Raw genomic sequence first — 23,472 nt, 5'->3', positions numbered from 1 at the left:
TGAAAAGTGCCATCGTGGCGTCAGGTTGCCAACGCGAAGACTTTGTCGTTTTGAGTATTGCAGGGTGTAATATGGGTGAAACCGCGCACGGAGCTGCGAGGAAAGGGACGCAGACGCCATCCGTTGCTGGTCCATTTCTGATTAAGCAAAATGGCACCGATTTTGCTGGTCCTGCACACCAACAAGGTCAACGACAACCCGCGACGCAGCGTCAATCATCTGCCACCAGCGTATCAGACGAAAAAACATTAGCGTTGCTGCACCTTACGGCACCTTCACGCGCTTTTCCGTCCAGTGGTCCCTGTAGGTTGCTTTCACAGATACCCGCTTCGGGAACAAATACTACTGGTGTTTTGCACGCTGGACATGGTAATGCGGCACTTCAATTGGCTGCTCTACTTCACGCAAATGGAGGAAATCTTGTTCAATCTTTGACCAATTCATACCGCGAAATCGGAGCCTCCAACATCGCCTCAATACCGGTGGAAAAATCGGCCGGTTTGTTGACAGCTCCTAGCGCTGGATTTCAATCTACTCCGGCTCCCGGTTTGTTTGTAAGCGCAACACTTCCTGTTTTTGGTGGAAATCCTCATACTAGCTCGTCGAATGGGATTTCAGAAGGAATGGATAAATGGCCATTGGAACAACTTGGTAGGTGGATTTGCCAGTACCACATGTCCTAGAATTTTTTGTCTCATTCGATGTGCCGTTCCCCGCTCTATCATTGTGTGTTCACACAGAACAACACGTAAAGATGTTGCATAGACTCAACCAGACTGTACCTCAGAGCATTGCTATCTTGCTTTCAGATGCAAGGAGAAAAGAGGAGAAACGGAACGCCAAGCGCGTGGCCAACAGGAGATCGGCTAGCTCATCACGACTACGAAAGAAAACTCTAGTTAAAGAGATGACGGAAATGAATGCTCACCTGAAGCGCCAAGCACTTATTCTAGCTCTTCTTCCTGATTTAGTTATTGTTGTCGATCGAGAAGGTATCATCACGTTTTGCAGCGCGCAAGTGGAGCGCGTGCTTAAGCACAAGATCGATGACTTGATTGGTGTGCCTCTCACAGATCTACTCGTTCCAAACTCTCGGGGAAAGCTTAGCTTTTTGGTTGAGCAGCTTGTAGATTTCGACAAGGTGGCAAACACTCAGGCTTCACCGGCGAAGAACGGTGCAAACTGTGCCAAGGAGGAAAGTAATGTCGAAGCTAAAGCAGGCACGTCGATAAGCGATGCGGCTCTCGGATATGATCCTGTCTTCCCGCTGTCAATTGTAAAGGTCAAGGCTATTTGCGATGTTGAGTGCAAAAACAATTCAGATAGCTCAACCAGGAACCAGCTTGGAAACAGAATACCGTCGTCGTTGACAAATAGCCAATCGCTCAGTCGATCTCCGACAACATCATCAATGGAAAATAGTGGATCTGATGCGGACGCTCAAATTGCTCGTTCTGGAAAAGATGCAAAAAAGAGTGACAGGTCTGAAAAAGCAGCACTTAGCAGTGATAATTCCAATTCGAGTTATGTGACTGACACTAAGAAGTTGCAAAAGGCCAATGCAAACTTGGTTAGGAATGTTCGGTGGCACAATAAGAAAATGAAAGACCAGGAATTGGTTGAGCAATTAGGAACAGCTTTCAAAGATGATGTGATCGGCGCTGATGTAACGGCGAACAACGCATCAGCTAGATTGTCTTCTCTTCAACATAGACCAGAACCCTCTTCATCAGGGGATGACTCTGGTTACCGAGAATCGAACGGCTCAAGAGATGAGACATCGTCTTCCAGTGACTCATCCGAGTCCAACGGTAAGAATAACCATTTGAAATATTGCTTCCCGTGGACGAGGCATCGAAATCTCTCACATTTTACAACAGGACGACCAAAACCGATTGCTCCCACTTGCAATGTCTGTCTAATTAAGAACGATTTGACAACGCTATGGTGTGAGGTTACTTCGTCGATCCGAACAGCGGAATTAAATAAGGAGAGCGACGCTTCTTCACGGGAGGAAACGAAATCGAGGTCGACCTCGAAGGCGTCATTAGAAGCGAAATCTCTTTATGCATCCGCAGAAGTCGAAAGCATGACATCAAGCAGAGAAGAAGTGATAGAGCTTTTGCTCTGTCTGCGTCCTATTCGAGATGGCGAAATGGTGGACGAGCAGTATCGCTTTGTTCCTCGAGACAACCTGCGATTAAATCCCTTCGTTTCAGAAAGTAGTAAAGCTTCCAGTGGGGACGAAGTGTATGATAAGTTTTCCACAAGTGAGGAGCAGCACATTTATTCACAGTCAAGACCACCAAAGAAAAGACTCAAACTGTCATGCGCGAAGGATTGCACCGATGACCGACGCAATACAGAACATGTTTGCATAGGAGAAGACAAGGCTGTGATCGAATCACTAATGCTCATGTCTAGCGAACTGCCAAAGAAACTAAGGGCATGTGAGAGAAAGTATCACGGATAGTTCAGCACATCGTAGCCTAACGAGTAGCGTCTTTGTCTAACTATGCTGAGGTGATTCTTTCTAATTTATATCCGAATAGCTCAACGTGCGTGACTTGGCCACTGAGCGCGGATCCAATTTGGCGTTACGAAGAGAATATCATGGCTTAAGTTGTGCTTGATTTGAAGATCATCTAGGATTCTCTTGAAAGCTGTACCTTGTTCTCGGTTTTCGAAAAGATCTAGTGACATGCCTCTTTTGTGTTTAACTATGTCATGAACAATCATATGACAGACAACATGGGTCAGATCTTTTCGTGGCTCTCGCACCACAACAGCCCCCATCATTCGAGCGAGCGGAAGTACAGACTCAATCGTGTCGTCATTAACAGTGACAGGACAGACAACGCTTGGTATGACGTTAGATGGAGTGTCAGCCTTCACTGATTTAAAGGGGCCGACTGATTGGACGCGGCAAGATAGAATACAACGTTCCATCGTAGGAAGGCAGGAAAATACCCTCTCTCTCCAATCACCTAAGAAAAAACTGTCGGATCCCGTTCGTTTTCTTTTCGACGTCAAACCTAAAGCCCTACGAAGAGAGCTTTTGGAAGACAAATCAGCCATAAATTCCAGTTCCTCTGCTTCAATTTGCGCTCTTTTAAGAAAGTCGAGCATTGTAGGGTTGAACATTAAAGCACTTGTTGATACATCCGCGTCTCCTAAATGACTTTGGACGAAAGAAAAAACGAACGTCCACCGCAGTACACCGGCGGACCCAGCAATTCGACGATATCTGTCAGTTTCTTTCGTCCGCCTGTCTAGAGACGTTCTCGCCCGATTAATAGCTTGGATGTATGTGATAACGCGCGCATCAGTTTCACTGCCTCCTATCACAAACATGCTTGAATCTGGATTCAGCAAGACTTTTCCGTTGTGTCTTGCTATAAAGTGTTTGACGTCATTGCTGCTTCTGACTGACAAGGCTTTTTCTAGCCAGCCCTCTTCTGTTGCTTCATCGACTGCGACGTCGTCCGAATCTATTGAGTACCTTCCATCCAGTACATGGAACGACAACCCAGTGAGGACCTTGCTTTCTGAAAGCATCACCTGTTGACTTGTGGGCACTAGGAGAAGCGTCTTCGATCGGCCGGTAGAATTTTTTCTATTCTTTCCCTGGACATACTCCTCCTCGGTAAGAAAACGGCAGAACTGCTGCGCTTTGGCTCTGGTGAACGATTTCGTTGAGCAGATTCCATTCGCTTCACCTTTACTTTCACATCTTTCTTTCAAAACTTGTTGCAAAATTTTTTGAAGACTCCGATCGCTTTCGACTTCTGTGGGATCCTTCGTATCCGCACCTATGCGTACCTTAACAATTCTTGGAAAGCGTAGGGTAAGACCGGATGGAAACGCCTCGCTGCTCACTATGTCTCCCGCGTTCAAAGTAAGAACACATGAGTCAGATGGGTTGATCCATATGTCTGGGTAGTCTTCTTTTCTAAACCGCCATCTACCGTCCCGGCTATTGTTCTGATGAGACCGATCGGTAATGAAATCAGGAAGCGCTTTTCCATGGTCCTCCTCACGAAACCAACGTCCATATTCCATCTTGCTCTCCTCCGCATTTGGATCAGGTCGATCGCATGGCGCGCGGAAGCCAGTTTCGTACAAAAGTTGAGAAAACGAGTTTCTATCCATAGAACCGGCGTTGACTTTGCACATGGGAAAATAGTATTCAGAATCACAAGAATCTGTACATGCACAAAGGAAGCTCGATGGTTTGCCGGAGAGGCGAAGTCCGGAGGCAAAGTATGCGCCGATAATTACAACATCGAGATCGCTTGCAACGGATCCATTGAAATAATCGGGTTTGAACTTGCGCCAGTATCCAAAACTTCGAGAAATTTTGTCGAGAATGTATGGAGTGGACAAGTCCTTGAAAAGGAGGCCTTCTAGCCTCATGTCCTCAACGACTTTTCGATAGTGGCTTTCTACAGCCTGAGCTCGAGCCTTGCGCATTAGTTCGTCACTCAATCCGTGTCTTCTCTGAGCATCGATTGTGCCTAGATCATTCTTGGGCTGGTGGAACATTCGTGCAATTGAATCCAAATCGCGAGCAGGAAATCCGCATTCCATTGTAGGATTGGAGAGTCTGAAATAATCATGTCCGGGAGAGGTTTGCCCGTTTGGTCGCACTACCACCGTCGGCACTATCTCGACCTCGTTATCTTGCTCGTCAATCAATTCATATAGAATCTTTTTCCTTTCAAGGCATTCAAGGTCAACAATAGACCCACTTTGTTTCTTTGCTAAGGCAAAAGATGAGACGGTCTTCGATAAAAAATCAAGGGCGTGAGGACCATTGATATAAAGGACATCGAAAGCGATAAACTGGAGCCAACATTCCTCGCCTACTTCGTCACAGCGTGTGTTGTGAGTATTCCATGAATTCGATGAGTTTATCCGCTTGACGTCGTTCTCGCCGTTGTGCAGATTGATATCGCGCTCATCCAGTATTCCAGCCTTTCGCATCCAACTGTACCGCATCTTCGCAATTGTTCTGTTGTTGCCAAAAGGAACAGTTTCGTGGCGCTCGTTGTCCCATGCTAACACTTCGCCATCTAAAATGAGATCCAAATCGTGCTTTCCCACTGCTCGACGGAGAGCTGGCCCAAGTACCGGCGAATACAATTCACTGTGGGGAGTGCAATCAGTTTGTCAATAGATTTGGTTGTTTGTCAATTCAATGGGTGTGGTTTGCGTACCTGTACCAGTTGCCTTGCCGAGTATGAAGCTTAACGGTCCCATTTCGGAAATAATGCACGAGCAGGCGCTCACCATCTAGTTTTGTTTCGATTGCAAACGTAGGAAATTTAAACGCCAAGCTCCTGATCACTGCCTCATACCTGTAGCACCTTTCTTCACCAGTAAAATCTCTATGCCGAGATGACATATCTGACAACACAGTATGAAATCCGGTTCGTTCGGAAGCCATTGGCGAAAAAGGATTACCTAGTTGCACGTGTGTCAAATGAGTGCTTTTGAAATAAGGCGCCAAAGTTGACGGTGCTTCATCGTCGTCTCCGCCATCTTCAGCGAGGTTGTGACGCAACTCAAAGACGCCAGGTTGACAAAGCTTGTTGCAGACGGCTTTTAAACTGTTGTGTGCGCTCCAAAACGACGGGGCCAGCGGATGGTACCATGCAAGAATGACCGTCGAGCCCAACGTAATCTGTAGCCTCTCCAAGATGATACGAATAATCCATTTGTGCTCTAATGGAGTTAAGCCGAGACAATGCAGCTTAGTGACCCAGTTTGCTTGGAGTTCTGCTTTGGACGCCGAATTCTTGGGTTTCAATTGGAAGTCGTTCAGCTCAGCTTCGCGGTTTCTCCAGTCATGATTAGATCTCGTTGGCGGCTTCCCAATTACCGCCAGCTCATCCAGGAGTGCATTCACCTGTCCCACCGTGACACCTGATCCATTTTTCTGAAGTGATATACGTTTTTCCAAAACTTGCCGCAAAACTTCAGAGAAGTCCCCTGTTCCAGTGGACTTGGATCCAACGATATGTGGATCGGAGTAATACAACAATTTCTGGTAGTCGGTACTAGCTGGAGGTAATCCAAAAGCTCGACCGTAAGCCTTTGCCAATGTGTTTTCTTTGGTGAAAATTCGGCGTGAACCATCTCGTTCGGGTAATAGCAGACGAAGAATGGGGAACAGAGATTGTGGCGGATCGCTGGTCTTGGTGGGGCGTGAGATTTTTGAAATTAAGGCCGGCGGTAAAAGTCGTTTTAGTTTTGAGACCTTGTCTGGTGGATGGACTACATTTTGTGTTTTGAGTCGATAAAGATACTCCATTTGTTGAGACAGACGCGAAAACGAAACGGCGCTGGCCCTTTCGTAGGAAGGCTCCATGTAGGATGGCTTAGGACCAGCATCCGTGGTAGGATTATCGACTTCAGCGAGGGGCTCATCCTCTACATCGTATTCATCATCCTCAATATCCAATAGAGGTCCATCGAAATAGTGTCTCTCATCCTGGTCTCCTCTTGCGTCTTCCCTAGAGGCAAGGTGGATACTATTGGGCATTGTGTTGGAATCGCAATTGTTCATTGCAGTGGAATCCTTATCAAACTCGAGGCAATTTCTGAAAGTTTCAGCTCCCACGACAAGCGATTCTGGATCCAGATTTTTCCAATTCGGCTTGAAATCCTTAATGTAAGGACTTGGAATTGCATGAAAGACTTATGTGAAGATATATGTCGTGATTAACAGAGATGAATTAGAAACTGGATTACCGAGTGGCGATGGCAAACTACCGCATGTACACACATAATTGACTGTGAGTTACAGTTAATCCATTGACAGTGAAGCTAGCTTCAAAACGGCTTTTTATTGCTGGTTATATGGCACGCCGGACAACCCATGTCATAGTCGACAAACCTGGATTATTTATGCATATTGTTCAGCAATACAGGCTAGAGAGGGCTTCTAGCTCGAGTGCTGCAATAGTTTTCTTTACAGTTGTGGTAACTAACACATACGATGTATACGCATGTGTTTCATAAACGCTCACGCCCGACTTTCTTCGCGCTCTTCTAGTGGACTCCCATATCGCCTGTAAATGGTTGGAGGGAGCTCCCGTGCGATAAAACTTCACAGCTTCCATCACCGTAAATGCATGGCAATGCTGTCTAATAAAAAAGATTTATGACTGTCTAAATCGTTGATCGTAGACAACTCTTTTGGTGAGGACTCCCATCATCAATGCATTTGATTCGACCCGAGACACAGCTTGTCATCGTACCATTCACAAATGGACTCCCACGCAGAGGAACCCCATTCACAAATGGACTCCCACGCAGAGGTCCCTTCCTAAATATAGGACTCCCACGCCATGACTCAAAAATGTTCAAATGGCTAAAGACCGACCACAATTTCCGAGAAAGGCGCAGATCACCCAACTCTGTACAATTTATACTTTAGAGTACGGTATTCCCGCTTGTATCGTAGCGAAGTCGGTATCGGCATTTCTTCCTCTCATAATTTCTAACCTGGAGTCGTCCACAGTTCAACCATCTACAGCATCAAGACGATGAAGTTCACCGCCGCCTGTGCCCTCACGCTTGGTCTCCTTGTCACACAAGTGATGGCTGACCCTGATCCAATGCGCACCGATGTAGAGCTTGAGCTTTCCTGCAAGAATGTCAAGTTCGATAGACTCACTCTGGAGGAGCAGGAATTCTCGGCCAAAATTTTACAAGACACGTACGACGCCATCCATCTTATTGCTGACAATGGCGATCAGGAGCTCGGCAACGTCCATTTTGACCATCCCGTCATGAATGGGCGTTCCGTCAAGGCTGACGGAGATACCGAGGAATGGGTGCAACGATGGAGTAGCATTAATGGCGCCTACTTTGGAGGTTGGGTTTGCCGTTTTTGCTACGATCCAGACGATTTTGACGAGACTCTAAGCGCCGAGAGTAACAAGATGCTCGGTAGCAGAAAGACCCAGAAAGAGTGGGAGAAGGCCGTCACCAAGGCGCTCAAGGATGGTCCCTTCACTACCTTCAGTCGAGCCGATAAGTGTTCCATCGACATGCGTGCCGCCAACGATCTTGCCGAGACTGTGGTCCAATTGAAGGTTACGGAAGAGGACGATCCCGAGCCTAGCGAGACCGATATCGAAATTGATGTTGGGTGTAAGGGCCTTGACTTTCGCAAGTTTGACCTCCCGATGGCTGCCTTTTCTAGCCGCGCGCTACAGGAATCATTCAATGAGGTCCATCAGCTGGCTGACGACGATGACAATATGCTGGACCACATCCACTTTGGTGGTGCTTTGGACAGTACATTAGAGACAAACGCCCTTCGTCGTCGAAAACCTTTTCGACGTCACACCAATCGGTGGAGTAGCGTCAACGGCGCGTACTTTGGAGGCTGGATCTGCCGTTTTTGCTACGACCCGGATGACTTCGACGAAACTTTGGAGGGTATGGTATCCACTAGCATGATTGAGAAAAAGAACAGGAAGAAGAAGAAGCGAGATAGTAGCGACATGCACAAGGCCTGGGAAGACAGGTTTCTTGCCAAGCTTTTGGACCATCCGAAACAAGTGTTCAAGAGCGCCAGGAAATGTAGCATCGATTTTTCTGACAATTCGGACTGGGCTTACGCTTCTTCCCAGTAAAGATCACACAGATCAGAAGGTACCAAGCTACAAAGCAACGTCTCCCGCAATGAACGGTTGAAGACGGTCGGAGGTTGGGTGGTCGCAGTGGTTGGTTACAGACAAATGTACACCGTGCCTATTCCAAGACCTCACGAATTAATAAATAAGTGAAGTAACATTTCTTAATCGCAACATCGTGGCTCCTTGTTTATGCGTTGCTTTGCTTCAGTCTCGAATTGCACGTGTCGAAGCCGGTCGTCCGTCCACTAACTGTAAGATGTATGAAAGCGGACCGGGAGCAAGATACCATTACTGCGCAACTGTGATTGTCAGATATGGTACACTGTGCGGCAGGAAGTGTAGCACAAAAGTACCAGCTTTCGGCTGCTTTACTGTTGGTTGCCTTGTCGCTCCCAATCACAGTCAGCATGATCGAAAGGGAGAAGAGGGACAGACGGTTAAGTCTTGAGAAATCCCGATGCCGCGACTGACTGTGAAAGCACGATCGCTTTTGACTGAATTTCGCAATAATATTCCACTCCGACCACAATATTGGCAATGCTATTCCGGATTGTGTCGATCTTTCTGTAGAAGCTGGTATCTTCATTGTTCGGTGACTTACAACCATGGTACGATGTAGAAGCGTAAATCAAGAGATGGTCGTTCTGTGTAGTCGTCCCAATGCTTGGCGGCTGCGTTCTTGCTTTTTTGACCGGAAAAGAGGTCATCAGCAAAGCACTCTCGCATTCGTTTAAAATCGGTGGTCGCCCCCGCATCTTTCTGATCACTCTCTTTCCTACCTTATTTCCCAGGCCTCCCTTGTTACATGCGTAATTACCTCCGCCGGATGGTGCTTTTGCACCGCCTGTGCTTCTCTACTGGGAGCCTGCTGCGGCAACGACAAGGCCTCGACGATTCCACCAAGCGTCACTTCCGGACGGCGACGTTCGGTGCTACTTCTGTTTTTTTCGATTGCGATGGCGCTCGTTTTCCAGTACGGAATCGCCCCCGCTATAGTTGACGCCAACGATTTGACTAGCTTTGTTAGGGACAAGTGGACGGATGGATGTTCCCAGTATGTCGACATCGACGTGGTCAAGTCTTGTGCTGGCAACAATGGTGTTTATCGCGTATCGGCTGCTTCGACGCTATTCTTTGCATTCGCGGCGCTGGGAGCTCTACTTAAACCCACGGCCAATCGAGAAGCATGGCCGGCCAAATACACTCTCTACTTCTTTCTCTGTATCGTCACTATTTTCATTCCCAATGATCCGCTTTTTTCTGACGCCTACTTGAACATTGCACGTATCGGCGCAGTCCTTTTCATTGTTGTTCAGCAGCTTGTCATTGTTGACATGGCTCACGAATGGAATGACAGCTGGGTCGCTAAGGCGGATGCCGCAGAAGCACAGGAGGCTGGGTCCGGGAAAAGGTGGCTCGGTGCTATTGTGACTGCTTGCATAATGCTCTTTGGAATATCCATCATTGCAATAGGCGTCATTTTTTCTCGCTTCACGGGATGTGGCACAAACAATGGATTTATTACTGTCACGCTTGTGCTCGGCGTCTCAATTGTCGGTGCGCAGATGTCTGGCGAAGAAGGTTCGTTGCTAGCCAGTGCCTGCGTCTTTGCGTGGTCTGTGTTTTTGTGCTACACAGCCGTTTCCAAGAACCCTGATGCATCCTGTAATCCTATGCTGGGCGAAATGGATACTGTGAGTATTGTGCTGGGCTTGACCGTGACGGCAATTAGCCTTGGATGGACGGGATGGTCGTACACGGCCGAAGACAAGCTGCGGTCGTCTTCTGAAGAGGAAAGCGCTGCTGCAGCCACGGCCAGGGCCAGTGACGACTCCGAGAAAGATGTCAGGCGGGACGTCACAGGTGTGGTCACAGGCAACGACTATGGAACGCAAGACGACGAAGAGCAAGCTAACAGTGCGGGTCATGCCGAAGTGGATGAATCAGTCTTGAACAATCCTAGCCGTCTATCCAATTCATGGAAGCTGAACGCCATTCTAATGAGTGTATCATGTTGGAAGGCTATGGCTCTAACCAATTGGGGCGCGATTGTGGCCAATGGCAATGCTGCTAATCCTCAAGTCGGCCGTGTTGGGATGTGGATGGTTATTGCCTCGCAATGGCTTGTTCTGACGCTGTACTTGTGGACATTGCTGGCACCGAGACTCTTTCCCAATCGCGAATTTGGCTGACTTTGTCTGATTTGCAGGATTGTTGGAGATAACAGCAATGTTTCACAATATTGTATAAGTTGACGGTCTAATATAGAGAGGCGCTGGATAAACGGTCCAGTTACAAACATATTTTTCACAGTCAACAACTATCGTGGCAGATGCAAATCTCGCTTTTCTAGCTAGGTGAGATAGAAAAAATGTGAAAAGCGTCGGACCGAACCTCGAGCGAAAGAGCTTAAAGCTCTGGTGCTTACAGGAACCTGATCAATGCTTTTAGACTGAGTAAAATTGCCTTTCAGGTGACTGATTTCTACTTTCATTTCGAGTTACTACATCACATTCAAGTTCCCACCTGCTCGTCTCTAAATATTTGTAGAGCCAGTAGCTTTACTGGAGGAATCAAAAACCTATTAGATGTGTTCATTATGTAAAGGTTTGGATTTTATTATGTCATAATTTAGACGCACACGAACAAAAAAGGTGGCACTTAATTCACAGTCACTAGAAACATTAAACCCCTTCCCTACCATGAACGGTCCATGAACCCGCCTCCTTCGCCTCCGATCACAGTGTTTGCGTTGGATCTGCTGTTTCCGACCTGGTAAGCCTCAACCAAGGCGGTCATGGGGAATTCGACGGTTGCTGTGTTGACAACTCGCACAACATTTCCGCTTCCGGGTGTCTCAATGACGGCGAAAAAAGGACGATCCATTCCGTCTTCGGTGTAAAGCTCAATAACCTGCTTGTTGTTGTTGGGCCCCTGCAACAGCTCAATTCTTGCGTTCAATGGACGTCCGTCCGTTCGCAAAGCAACTTGCACGCTTTCGACAGACGGGTTGAACGGGTATGTGCGCAAGGCTCCACCCTGGATTATTCTTGGGGTACTTTCGTCGATTGAACTGGCAACAAAACCATTGTCCGCAGAGCCAGCCATTACGTAGGAAGACAAAGGGAACTCGAGGTGACCCGTGTTGCGAATCGCGATCGTATTGGGTCCGCGCGGAGTTTCAATCACTGCGCGAAATGGGCGCAAGCTACCGTCCTCAACGTACACTCGCATTTTGAATGGAGTGTTATCAGGTCCCTGCCACAATTCGATGTCGGCATCCAGCGGACGACCTTCTGTGTTCATCACAACCTGGACTCTCTCAACCGAGGGGTTAGGGAAAGACCATGTCTTCAAAGATCCTCCTTGAACTATTACTGCCGATCTGCTATCCCAAAGCTTCCTCGGTTGGTTTTGGGGACGTCCACCGCCTTGTGCCCCACGGTTTTGCTGTTGTTCTAGGGCAGTAAGACGTGCGTCCAATACGCTCTGTTTTTAAAGTTGGGAGGGACGACATTTGAGAATACATGACTAGGACATTATATTGGACCATGTTCGTAAGAGGACATACCGCTGGGCTACTACTAGAGGGTCCCCTAGATTGACTGTTGTCCATAACACCTTCGCCTTGTGTCGACCCTTCGGAGGACGCCAATTTGGATGAAGCCATGTACGATCCTTTCCCGTTGCTATCCAAGTATGACACAGTTGGCGATAACCCATCTGTTCCTCTGAAAGCAAACCCCTTCGACTTTTGGGTAACGAAAGCAGCGGTCCCCCAAACATTAGTTTGGAGGACACATGCCACCAGAAGTTTGCCGTAGATGTTCATTGCTTTCACGTCAATAGCTGAACAAAAAGATCAAGGCGTTGTTGTCGCCTGAAATCTGCTAGTTTTTGTGTGCGGCCGGCTGTGTAACTCCTAAGAATTTCATGCCAATAGCAGCCATATGCCAAGAGCCACCATGTGCCATATGGTATTTACGAATTTCATGCCAAGCGTCATCGCATACGCACGCACTTGCTGAGTACGTCATCGCATTAACGGTAAACGGCTTTTTGAAACGGGTTACGAAAAAACCGTTGGAAAGTGAAGGTCCAATCGGTAGATTTAGGTTTCTTCTGTTGCATCCACGTCAATGAGGTTATCGACTTCTGACGTGTGTCACAAGAGATAGGATGACGACACGATCTCTTGATCGCCAGGGTATCGCTAATTTCGGGATAAGAGGTTGAAGAAGCGAGCCCCAAGGATTTTGGTTTTAACTTCCCGGTTACTTGAAGAAAGCAAGAAGCATTTGTATTTTAAACTTAAACCTTTTCCCTTGTAAAATACATGAAAACTTGCATTCGTTGTAAATTTCAGTCTGTTGTCATTCGGCTTTGCACAAAAACACATATCCAGCGCATACTGACTGACAATCAATACACCTACATATCTATCCTGACAATTTCAAAGCGCTTACGCTAATTTCGTGTGTGCCTGGCTCGCGACAAGACACGACTCTACTGTTAGTAAAGAATGTGCTTACATTGGAATGTAAAGAAAGACGAAGCACAGAGTGAGAATTTTTACATCCGGCCAAAACTGCAAAAATGCTATCAGTAAGCAAGTTTTCTTGAGCCAGACATTCATTTAAAGGTGGATTTGGTTTATCTATCTATAACTCTTCTACTGTGAATACGAAGTGAGAAGGATTGCTTATTCACGGATTGGATGAGCCTCTTGGTCAACTTCCGTAGGCAGTCGAGGAGCGGCTGAAACTCCTGCTAGAGAAAGAGAGATGAAAGATAACTAACCAGCACGCTTCGAATAACACATCTTTGTTTGCCCTTAATCATGTGCTTGATTAGAAGTAGCAGTAAAACGTTTTCTCTTTTGCGGAAGCGAGAAGCATTTTCGAGTCACCTCCATTTGGTCGACTGTTCTCGCAGCGCTCTATGCTGGGTTTCCAACAAACCAGCAAGCACTTTAGACGTCCAACGTGATAGTCGACCGACAGACTGTGTCTCTCTAACACGTGTCTAGTGTAATTGCGTTTATCTTTTGTGTTACGGTCAACAGCACACCTTTAAAGACTCCAATGACACTGTGATCTTGAATATTTCTAGTTTTTAAACGTAAAATATGCAACCATTATTAGGTAACCTATAAAAGGTTTCAAGATACAACTCTAACTGTATTGACTGCGAGACTAATATACTTTAGCCCAAAAGTCTGTAAAAGATTGTGCAAACTGTTCTCAATTCGTCCCCTTCAACGAACCAGAAACTGACACAACTTGCATATCAGCGATTTTGGAACATCCATCGACGATGTTGCAGTAATGGAAATAAAAATACATGTCAAGAAACACATAGACGTAAATCTTATGAATTTCCTATTGGTATTCAGCTTTATGTTTATGTACTTCCAATAGTTGAAATATTCGTTCCTCAGATCATGCAACTTCGCAAGGTCTACAATTAGTTCAATAGGCAAACCTCAAGCAAATAGAATGGCACTCTAGGGATACTAATATAAATCGCTTTGACAAGGAATATTTGTTACTCACTGTAAAAGTTACTTTTAGTTCTTCAGCCTGCAGGCCCTGCATCCCATAATCTTCAGAAGGACCTATCCTGCGGACAGCGCTAAAAAAAAGGAAAATTGTCCCTTAGTCACCAAGGTCTTCCCTCGATCCATCTTACCACGCACGATCCATGTAACCGCTTCCTCCTCCAATCACTGGATTAGAGGCGGAGTTTCCGTTACTGACTTGATAAGCCTCAACCAAAGCGGTCATAGGGAACTCCATTGTGGCTGTATTGACAACTCGCACAACGTTTCCACTTCCCGGTGTCTCAATAACACAGAAGAATGGACGGTCCATTCCGTCTTCAGTGTAGAGTTCCATCACCTGCTTGTTGTTGTTGGGCCCCTGCAACAGCTCGATTCTCACGTTAAGGGGGCGTCCATCCGTTCGCAAAGCAACTTGCACGCTTTCGACAGTGGGATCGAAAGGGTATGTGCGAAGGGCTCCTCCCTGGATTACTCTGGGAATGGTCTCTTCAGTTGTCTTGGCAACAAATCCATTGTCCGCCGAGCCAGCCATCACGTAAGCGGCTAAGGGGAATTCAAGGTGACCCGTGTTGCGAATCGCGATCGTATTGGGTCCGCGCGGAGTTTCAATCACTGCGCGAAATGGGCGCAAGCTACCGTCCTCAACGTACACGCGCATTTTGTACGGAGTGTTATCAGGTCCCTGCCACAATTCGATGTCGGCATCCAGCGGACGACCTTCTGTGTTCATCACAACCTGCACTCTCTCAACAGAGGGGTTAGGGAAAGACCATGTCTTGAGGGATCCTCCTTGAACAGTTACGGAGGAGGTACTATCCCAAATCTTCTTGGTTGACATGGGTCCACTTTGGGAGCTCGACTGCGAATCAGATTTTTTTTGTTTCTCGAGAGAAGCAAGACGCGCTTCCATTACGTTCTGGGGTGTGTTTCGACAATAGATCACGTGAGATTGTATTCTTTTGGAAAGAAGATGACTTTGGTTTACTTACAGCTGGGCTGCCGCTTGCAACGCCTCTTTTATCCATGACGTCTTTATCAGCCGACGCGCCTTCGCTGCTCGCAAGCTTGGAACCGGACGAATACGGGTCGGAGGCCCCACCCCCTAGGCTTTCAACGTACGAAAATGTTTGCCATTGCGAGTCCGTTCCCTTGAAAGCGAGCGCCTTCGGCTTCTGAGCGACAAAGGCGTTGGTCCCCCAAACGTTAGTTTGAAAGACACAGACAGCCAGGAGTTTACCGTAGATTTTCATTGCTTCACGTAAATGGACGACCAAAAATTTGAGATTGTTGTCTCGTGGTTTTGGTTAGTTTTCGGGAGCGGCTGGGCACGAACTCGCTGAAATGAACGGCGGTGCCTCACATTTGGGCCGATGCTTTGAATTTGCTGCCACTTCGAATTTCATGCCAAGGGTGAACGCATACGCACGCACGCAACCTGCTTGAGTGCGTCATCGCTGTAAAACGGTATTTTGAACGGTCCAAGGAGCATGTGCAAACAACGGTTTTAAAATTTTGGGTTAGCTGGTAACGGTTTAAAAATCGTTATATATATACACGTATGTATTATTTATATACATAAGACAAACCAATATAGGAACGCGACGAACTTGCTTGGTCGGGAATATTCCCGTGGGCCCTTAATTGACAATGAGGATGCCCAGGTTGAAGAAACGGAACCGTGAAGGATTTTGGCGCCTAAAAATCCAGGGGGTGATTTGATCATCCACCTTCTATAATAGGCTCCTGGACTTTGATAATTTTTATTTACTGTCATATCCAGGCTGTTGTTTTAGAAAATTGCAGCGATAACAGGCTAGAATTGTCTAAGGACCCGAAAGGATCCCGCATACTTTCGTAGACAATCAAAGGCATAAAAACATAAGTGTTGAAAACTCCGGTTTCTTCAGATCTTTTGACTGTCTTAGAGACTAGCTGACAACAGAGACGTAATAAATAGATTTCCTCTTATTTCTCCTTCACGTTTGATCTACTCTTTCACTACTGACAGTGCTTGTTGTTGTGGTCTTTATTTTACTTTTCACTAGTTCTGTTTGCTCTCAAACCTCGCTGTTTGATTGCTAATCTTCCATATTTACATCGCTTCTGCAATGTACACATTCTTCACTTCTTCATGTCTTACATTCAATGCGTTATCTCCTTTCATAGGATGATCATATCCCAAACCTCATCGAATATAATAAATTTCTGCTCGAGATGAGAGCTCGCTCCTTTCAAACCTCTTCATGCGACATGTCGCTTTCTGCCGGACATGTCACACTTGAATGCCAATCTTGACATCCTCCCTGTTTGATGTTTTCGCCTTCCATCTCACATTGTTCCATCATAGATTCTTGGAGCCAGTTTCGTATGAATTGCTTCCGTAACATTCTTGGTCTCCAGGTCCGCGTAATTCTTGTCCGTCTTGATGTACTTCAGCACAATGAGTCCTTCCTGGATCAATTGGTTGGTGTATCTGTACCTGATGTTGATGTGTTTTGTTTGTTGACCAAGACTGTCGTTGTTCGCAATAAAAATTGCCCCTTGGTTGTCTTCGTGGATGATGGCTGGTCCATGGAAAGTTCCAGTTGTTTCTTCCAGCAGCATAAGTAAGAATTTGGCTTCTGTCGCAGCGTGGGATAGCGCGACATATTCCGCTTCCGTGCTTGACAGGGTCACTCCAGTCTGTTTCTTAGATCTCCAATTAACCAAAGTCTTCCCAATTGTTGAGAGGTCACCAGAAATGCTCTTTCGGTCCTTCTTGTCCGAGGCATAGTCTGAATCAGCATAGATAATTGGGGTGAGTGTTTCTGGGGGGCGCAACTTCAAAGGTTTGTAGTGCCCTTTCATATATCCCACAATTCGCCCTAGTCAACGCCAGTGGTCCTCTCCGTCATTGTCCAGAAACGACGAGAGTTCGCGGAGTGCATTCATGCAGTCCGGGATACATTTGCGAACGGCAAACATAATCTTTCCTATGAGTGACCAGTACTGTTTGTTTGACACTGATAGTCCTTCATTTTTCTTCGGGGGGTCTTTGTTGTATCCAGGAGTAGGAAAAATAGTAGCTTCCTCCCCAATATGTAATTTGTAGTCCCGAATAATTTCTTTGACATACTCGGTCATGTCGACTCCAATATAGGGCCCAATCTTGTCAGTACCAGCCTTGTAGTTCACTCCGAGAAACTTTCAAAGTTCACCTAGATCTTTGATTGGGACGTGTTTCTTGATCTCTTTCTTGGTCCACATGACCTTTTCGCGGCTTCCCGTTATCTTGCAGTTGTCCACATGGACCAATATGAGAACTTCTAAAGTCATTTTCTTGTCTTGCATTATGTATAGACAAGGGTCAATAAGTGACTGTTTAAAACCAATCTTCGTAAGAATCTTCTTGAAAGTTATGGCCCAGGCCAGGGGCGCATCAACTTCCCCATAAAGAACTCCTGTGAGCTCAATGACATCATCTGTGCCCATCGTGATTCCCGTCAGTTCCTTGAACCCAACGGAACCTTGATATAGGTTTTCTTGTCACTGTTGAGATGTTTGGCGTGTAAGAAAGCAGTTTCAACATCAATGACATGCTCAATCCAGTCCTGTTTGAGAACATGTTTGTAGTATAGGCCCAACACGATTCCCAGGTTTACCGTTGTTTCGTTCACCACGGGGCAGTAGCTCTCAGTGTAGTCAACTCCCGATATCTGCTTGTATCCTTTTACCACAAGCCTCGCTTTTTCAGTATACTTATCGTGATTGAAACTGTCCTGCTTCCATTTGAAAATCCAATGTGTACCAAGGACTCTGGTTCCCGTGGGTAAGCTGCTCAATTTGATAAGCCCGCCCAAAACGTTTTGGTCCCGGATACTTTCCATTTCCTTTGCTGCGCTCTGTTTCGATTTCCTTTGCTGCGCTCTGTTTCCATCCTTTTCTGTTTTTGTTGTTAAACAGAGCATGCCAGTCCTAGGGAACATCTGCTCCTGGGTCTGAGTTCCCAGTCATTACGTTAAATGCCTGATGCTCATGGATTTCCGTTTCCTCAGACATATTGACTTCTTCCTTATCTGGGTTGTTGGAATCATTGTCCGGCATCAAACACGCTTCCTTGGCAAACTTCCGCTGACCGCGTGTCTGAAGAGGACTAAACACGTTTTGCTTTGAAATTCCCGTGGTCTCCGGAGATTTTGCCGTGTTGGTGTTCCTCCCCGCTTGAGGCAGGGCGACAACTTTCGTGTAGGCATCCGGGACTTGAATTTCGTCGTCTTCGTCGGATTCGAAAAGATCCTTTGTATTGTCTGTGGGCTTGATCCCACCATGGTAATGTCCCAATGGATGTCGCGGCTTAGGATTGGCGCCTGAGTCGCGATGTTCAGAAAATGGTACGTGTCTTTTGAGTGGTGCTCTGGGTAGCCCATAAGCATGCATTTCTTTGCTTTTGGTGTCATTTTCGGCTTCAACGGGTCTCAAATACTAACATAGGCATTCCTCCCAAGTATCTGAAGATAGTCCAGAAGTTTCGCATCCGACTTTCCAAAGAAGAGTTGGTTTCTCAAAATGCTTCTTGTTCTTGCCAGCATTGTTGCTTCAAATGAACTTGTTAGTGAACTTCAGTAACTGCAGCCACTGTAGAATAGGCTTGACTTTCTGTCCAATCTGGCTTTTCTGAGTGAGAAACATAGACCATTTATACTCACTGACTTTGTCCACAACAAGTAGCCAATAAGTACTACCACCAATGCTTTTTGAGTAGGGCCCCAAGAGGTCAACATAGAGTTGCTCACCTGGCTTCTCTGCTTTCTGCAAAGCCGTCTTTGGGACTTGTTTCTGCTGTGCCTTAGCTAGAACACATGCCCCACAGAGGGGCATAGTTGTGGTTGTGAGACTCAAACCAGCTCTGACTGCCGTGCATTTAACGGTGGCAATGTTGGCATGTCCACAGAGTTTGTGGGCTTCTTCTAGGGTGTATATATGCCCTTTTTACTTGCTATTGGAAAATACTTGGTCTTGTTTCTGCCCTTCTAATGCTCTACACAAGAGGTAGTATAGCTTGCTACTTGAGGTCCTGTCTGCTGTGATACTCCTCTTCTTGTCTTGAGAGAGAATAACTATTTCCGTTGCAGTCATTTTTGTAACCAAGCAGCCTTGGTCCAACAAACATCCAATGCTTATGATCCGTTTTTCAAAGTCAGGAGAGTACTTGACCTTCAGAAGCTTTAACTTTGCTCCGTCTTTGGTTTCTAAGTAAACCATACCTTGCATTGTCACATGAACAAAAGTATCGCTCTTTCCGACGCAAACCTGTTCTGAGATCTTCTCTTGGTCCTGTAGCTCCTTGGCACTGTTCCTGACATGGCAGGTAGCTCCCAAGTCTGCGAGAACTTTTTCCCAGCTTGAACCGGCGTTCGAGTTCTGCTCCTTCTTGATATGAGCCCCAACAAACATTCCTTTGTTGGGCGTATTTGGTCTGCCTTCTCCGCTTTTCTTAGCACTTCTGCAATTGCTCTTGTAATGGCCCTTCTTTCCACAGTTAAAGCATTGGATGTCTTTCTTGTTCTTCCCACCCTGCTTTCCGTTGGGGCGCAAGTGTTTGTTTTCTGGCTTGCTCCAGCACTTGTCTTGCAAGTGTCCTGCTTTCCCACAGTGTCCACACTTTTCTTTCACCTCAGAATGGGACATGACCTTGTTATTGTCTGTCTTGCTATACCTTTTCCAGAAGTCTAGAATGATCCTCTTAAATGCCTCCATTGATGTGGTTGTGTAAGCTCCACTTAACTTGACTTTCACAGCTTCATAGGCCTTGGGGAGCTGGTCAATTATATGTGCCTTCATCTGAAGGTCATCCCGCATGTAGGACTGCTTGATCTTGCCCATCCTTGTATTCCAGTACTCAAGCTCCAGAAACCACTCCTCCACGTTTTCATTAATACTGCCAATAGTACAGTCCATAAATGAATGCTCAATACTTGTGTAGTCCAATTTGATTTCTTTCGGTTTGTACCTCTTGCACAGTTTCTTCCATGCTTTGTAGGCATTGCCCATTGGCGCTCGTTCCGTCACCGCATTTTTGACATAAGAGTATGCGGTCTTTTTGCAGCACAGTGCCAGATGGGCATAAGCCTGGACATTTCTCAAGAATGCTTTCCGCGCAGTCTTGCTTGCAGTTCCTGCATTCACCTCTTCCATAGATGCCAGGGTTTCCTGCATAAATAGCGCTTGGTAGAAACAATGTTGCATTGCGGTCGCAATCGTCTTCCCTTTCCAGGTTCGCCATTTGTCTTCGTTTCCTTTGAACTTGATTGTCTGACTGGTCCGGTTGGGTCGGCTTTCGAATACCAATCCGAATGATGCGTGATGCACGCGGTAAAAGTGGACCCACTTGCACCTGCCCACGCTTCGAAACCGTTACAAAAAGTGAGCCACTTTTTCTGCGAGCCATCAAACGGTTCAGGCAAGAGGCTAGTAGCCGATTTTTCAGCCTTTGCAGCCGTCGTAGTCACATTATCATACGACGCCGCGGCTCTAGTCATCATCTCAAAGCGTAGCACGGAAGCCGTGAACTCTTTGGCAACATTGACTGAGTTGGGTGCGTGATGCATCCATTTTGCGAAGACGAATATTTGCTTGGTATGCATTTAGCCCATTTTGAGCCGCATGCAGAGATCATTGATGTCCTCCTTTGTGAGAAGACGGAAATCATCAGATGATTTAATGCCATTGTTCAACATTGCAGCCGCAACTGACAATGGAACACAGATGACGTCACGGAGGACGACCATCAAGGCCTTTTGTTCAACACGGTCTTGCCGAGGAACGGAGTCGAGACTGTCACTGTCTTTAGAGTGAGGCTCTACGTCAATGACGTTTTTCTCCATCACGCTGACTTTGTCAGACGTGTTCTTGCTGCGAGCCAAAGGCTTTGCAGTCTTTTTGCCATTGCCTTCATCATCCAGATATGCCGGCAATGGCGGTGCGGTGCCCGAAGGCTCCTCACCGTCGGAGGAGTCGAATCCTCCGAACTCCTCATCCTGTTTGGATGCGGACGCGGCATCAGCCGGTGAGTCCGTCGCTGCGGCAGGAGCCGGAACAGCGGGAGTGACCTTCCTCGGACAATGCATTCGTTGTCAAGATTTCAAACTCAAAAATTAGAGCTGGTTTGGGTCTAAGTAAATTGATAAAAGGTCTACCAGTACAATGTAAGAGTAGAACTTTTGGGGGGAAAGCCTTGTATAGGCTCCAATTGTTTAAAATTGGGGTCTTTTTAAGATTGTGAGACTAAAGTATAGATTTCCAAAATGGAACATCTTTGAGATGAAAACAGATGTTACGAACGTAAAAACCTGTGACCAATGTACTGGCAATGCAATCTTTTGACAGATTCAATTGTACTGATCTTGGCTTTGGCTGGATATACAATTGGTACCATAATCAATCACATTGGATGGATGTAGGCTTCCGTACATAGAACCCTGTAACCAATGTACTAGCTGTGCAATCTTTTGACATAGTCAAAACCGCATTGATGTTTTATCTTTGACACAATCAATCTTTTATAGACGTACGTGTTTACAGAAAACATATGTTCAGAAAACATAGCTTTTCTGAGAAGCTTTCCATGTTTTCCTCCAACATGACACTTACGGGTAATGAACCGGACTAACCCTAAGTCATCTGGCCACTGCGTCTGTCCTACAACAGGGTCAGGAAAAAGGAAGTGGCAACAAGGCCAAGATCTAGAGCTAATAAATTTTAGATAGATGTTCCAGCAAACAATGCTAATAACTAAGCAATTATATCTAGATAGTAATATCAAATTGTAGCATTGCATGGCTATAATTTATCAATTCAAACACTCTCCCTCAAAACAACACTGGTATAAGTAAATGAACTTGGCGGATCTGTATTGTGTCCCCCGGCAACAAATCTGGCTTTGCAAGTGAAGTCCATTTTGATAGCAAAAACCATATGACAAGGTGTCCAAGTGTGACCAACTGGTTTAGACACATGGGGCTTGAGAACTTTGAATGCTGGCATACTGTTTTTCATCTCCTTTCTGATTGCATCCACCCATATATAAGTGTCAGTGTCACAATCAATTTTGAGAGCTTCTTTGACCAATTTCAGCATATGAATACCAAATTTGTGAGTCCTTTTGAGATATCTGGCCTTTACCACTGAAATAATTCTCTCTTGTTTCCACAACACATTTGGTACCCACCAGGCAAAAGCTGGTTCATGGACTAACTTGCTAGCAACAACATATTCAGAAATGTCAACAGGATTTGATTCTTTCAGGTCTTTTAATGGAATCCAGGAAGTTGATCCGTCCTTCCACTGTAATAAAAGTTGCTAACTTGTTTGACAAATTTGTTTCACACCATGTTTATTGGTATAATACAGGTTGTTGGGGGCAACCACCAATCTGTCCTTTTGATGATCACCAATTTCATCCATAAAAAGATAACAACAACCCTCGTCATCAACCTGTGAATAAATATGCTCAGCAATACAGTTAGCTCCATATTCCTGTTCATTGCTGTCTGGAAATTGCACTTCCAAGATATGAGTATCCACAATTGGATCAGGATTTGATCTTCCAATTGGAAAACCATCTCAATCTTTCTTCTGTCCAATAACTTGACCAGCACCAATATGGTCATGCTTTGGTATTACAACTTCAGCATTGACATACTTGTGAAATGCTTCATGATCATACTCAGTGGCTTGTGGCATTGTTTCCTGGTCCCCTGTATAATTATCCAAGTATGTCTCAAATTCATTGGGCTCCACCTTGAAAACATGAGAATTCTTTACACAATCATCTTTGTTCATAACATAACAAATGTTCTTTGCAAAACTCTCCTGAAGTAATTTCACCTGTTCAGAATTAAGATCACTTGTAGAAAGTGGGGAGTAAGTAGTTCAAAGTATATGAGCACACATGACATCACTAATATCATGACCAGGTCCAAGCCAGCAACCAAGTTTCCATTTGTCCTCTGGAAAGTCAACTGGATCCAAATATCATACCCAATCATACTATGCAAACTGAGTAAGTAGTTCAAAGTATATGAGCACACATGACATCACCAATATCATGACCAGGTCCAAGCCAGCAACCAAGTTTCCATTTGTCCTCTGGAAAGTCAACTGGATCCAAATATCATACCCAATCATACTATGCAAACTTGTGCAAGTGACTAATGTCTTCCAAGCCAGCAACCAAGTTTCCATTTGTCCTCTGGAAAGTCAACTGGATCCAAATAT

The 23,472-nt window shown here is 45.9% G+C and overlaps 7 protein-coding genes across 7 annotated transcripts; 2 read left to right on the top strand and 5 right to left on the bottom strand.

The window, feature by feature from the left end:
- Positions 1-1,575: 1,575 nt before the first annotated feature.
- On the bottom strand, positions 1,576-6,547 carry PHATRDRAFT_50218 (predicted protein; the record flags this gene model as incomplete). Its single annotated transcript, XM_002185070.1, has 2 exons — positions 1,576-5,149; positions 5,220-6,547. The coding sequence occupies 2 exons, from the start codon at positions 6,545-6,547 to the stop codon at positions 2,554-2,556; spliced, it is 3,924 nt and encodes a 1,307-aa protein (XP_002185106.1). The 3' UTR covers positions 1,576-2,553.
- An 824-nt stretch (positions 6,548-7,371) lies between these two features.
- Positions 7,372-8,938, top strand: PHATRDRAFT_50217 (predicted protein). Its single transcript, XM_002185153.1, has one exon. It carries the CDS (start codon positions 7,554-7,556, stop codon positions 8,649-8,651), a length of 1,098 nt encoding a protein of 365 aa, XP_002185189.1. The 5' UTR covers positions 7,372-7,553; the 3' UTR covers positions 8,652-8,938.
- Positions 8,939-9,610: 672 nt separating this feature from the next.
- PHATRDRAFT_50216 (predicted protein) lies at positions 9,611-10,918 on the top strand (the record flags this gene model as incomplete). Its single annotated transcript, XM_002185152.1, has 1 exon — positions 9,611-10,918. One exon carries the CDS (start codon positions 9,611-9,613, stop codon positions 10,844-10,846), a length of 1,236 nt encoding a protein of 411 aa, XP_002185188.1. The 3' UTR covers positions 10,847-10,918.
- Positions 10,919-11,228: 310 nt separating this feature from the next.
- On the bottom strand, positions 11,229-12,546 carry PHATRDRAFT_50215 (predicted protein). Its single transcript, XM_002185069.1, has 2 exons — positions 12,226-12,546; positions 11,229-12,143 (listed from the first exon to the last, which is right to left on the bottom strand). Exons 1-2 carry the CDS (start codon positions 12,484-12,486, stop codon positions 11,352-11,354), a joined length of 1,053 nt encoding a protein of 350 aa, XP_002185105.1. The 5' UTR covers positions 12,487-12,546; the 3' UTR covers positions 11,229-11,351.
- A 1,544-nt stretch (positions 12,547-14,090) lies between these two features.
- On the bottom strand, positions 14,091-15,572 carry PHATRDRAFT_50214 (predicted protein; the record flags this gene model as incomplete). Its single annotated transcript, XM_002185068.1, has 4 exons — positions 15,207-15,572; positions 14,346-15,133; positions 14,210-14,288; positions 14,091-14,114 (listed from the first exon to the last, which is right to left on the bottom strand). The coding sequence occupies exons 1-4, from the start codon at positions 15,465-15,467 to the stop codon at positions 14,091-14,093; spliced, it is 1,152 nt and encodes a 383-aa protein (XP_002185104.1). The 5' UTR covers positions 15,468-15,572.
- Positions 15,573-18,171: 2,599 nt separating this feature from the next.
- Positions 18,172-18,633, bottom strand: PHATRDRAFT_41117 (predicted protein; the record flags this gene model as incomplete). The annotated part of the gene is made up of 1 exon (XM_002185067.1): positions 18,172-18,633. The coding sequence occupies one exon, from the start codon at positions 18,631-18,633 to the stop codon at positions 18,172-18,174; it is 462 nt and encodes a 153-aa protein (XP_002185103.1).
- A 2,207-nt stretch (positions 18,634-20,840) lies between these two features.
- PHATRDRAFT_41116 (predicted protein) lies at positions 20,841-21,323 on the bottom strand (the record flags this gene model as incomplete). The annotated part of the gene is made up of 1 exon (XM_002185066.1): positions 20,841-21,323. The coding sequence occupies one exon, from the start codon at positions 21,321-21,323 to the stop codon at positions 20,841-20,843; it is 483 nt and encodes a 160-aa protein (XP_002185102.1).
- Between the last annotated feature and the right edge of the window lie 2,149 nt (positions 21,324-23,472).

Source organism: Phaeodactylum tricornutum, chromosome 28, assembly GCF_000150955.2.
Source record: "Phaeodactylum tricornutum CCAP 1055/1 chromosome 28, whole genome shotgun sequence".
Taxonomy (NCBI): Eukaryota; Bacillariophyta; class Bacillariophyceae; order Surirellales; family Neidiaceae; genus Phaeodactylum; species Phaeodactylum tricornutum.
Note: the sequence above shows the minus strand (reverse complement) of the source record. Positions and strands in the feature narration are given on the sequence as shown.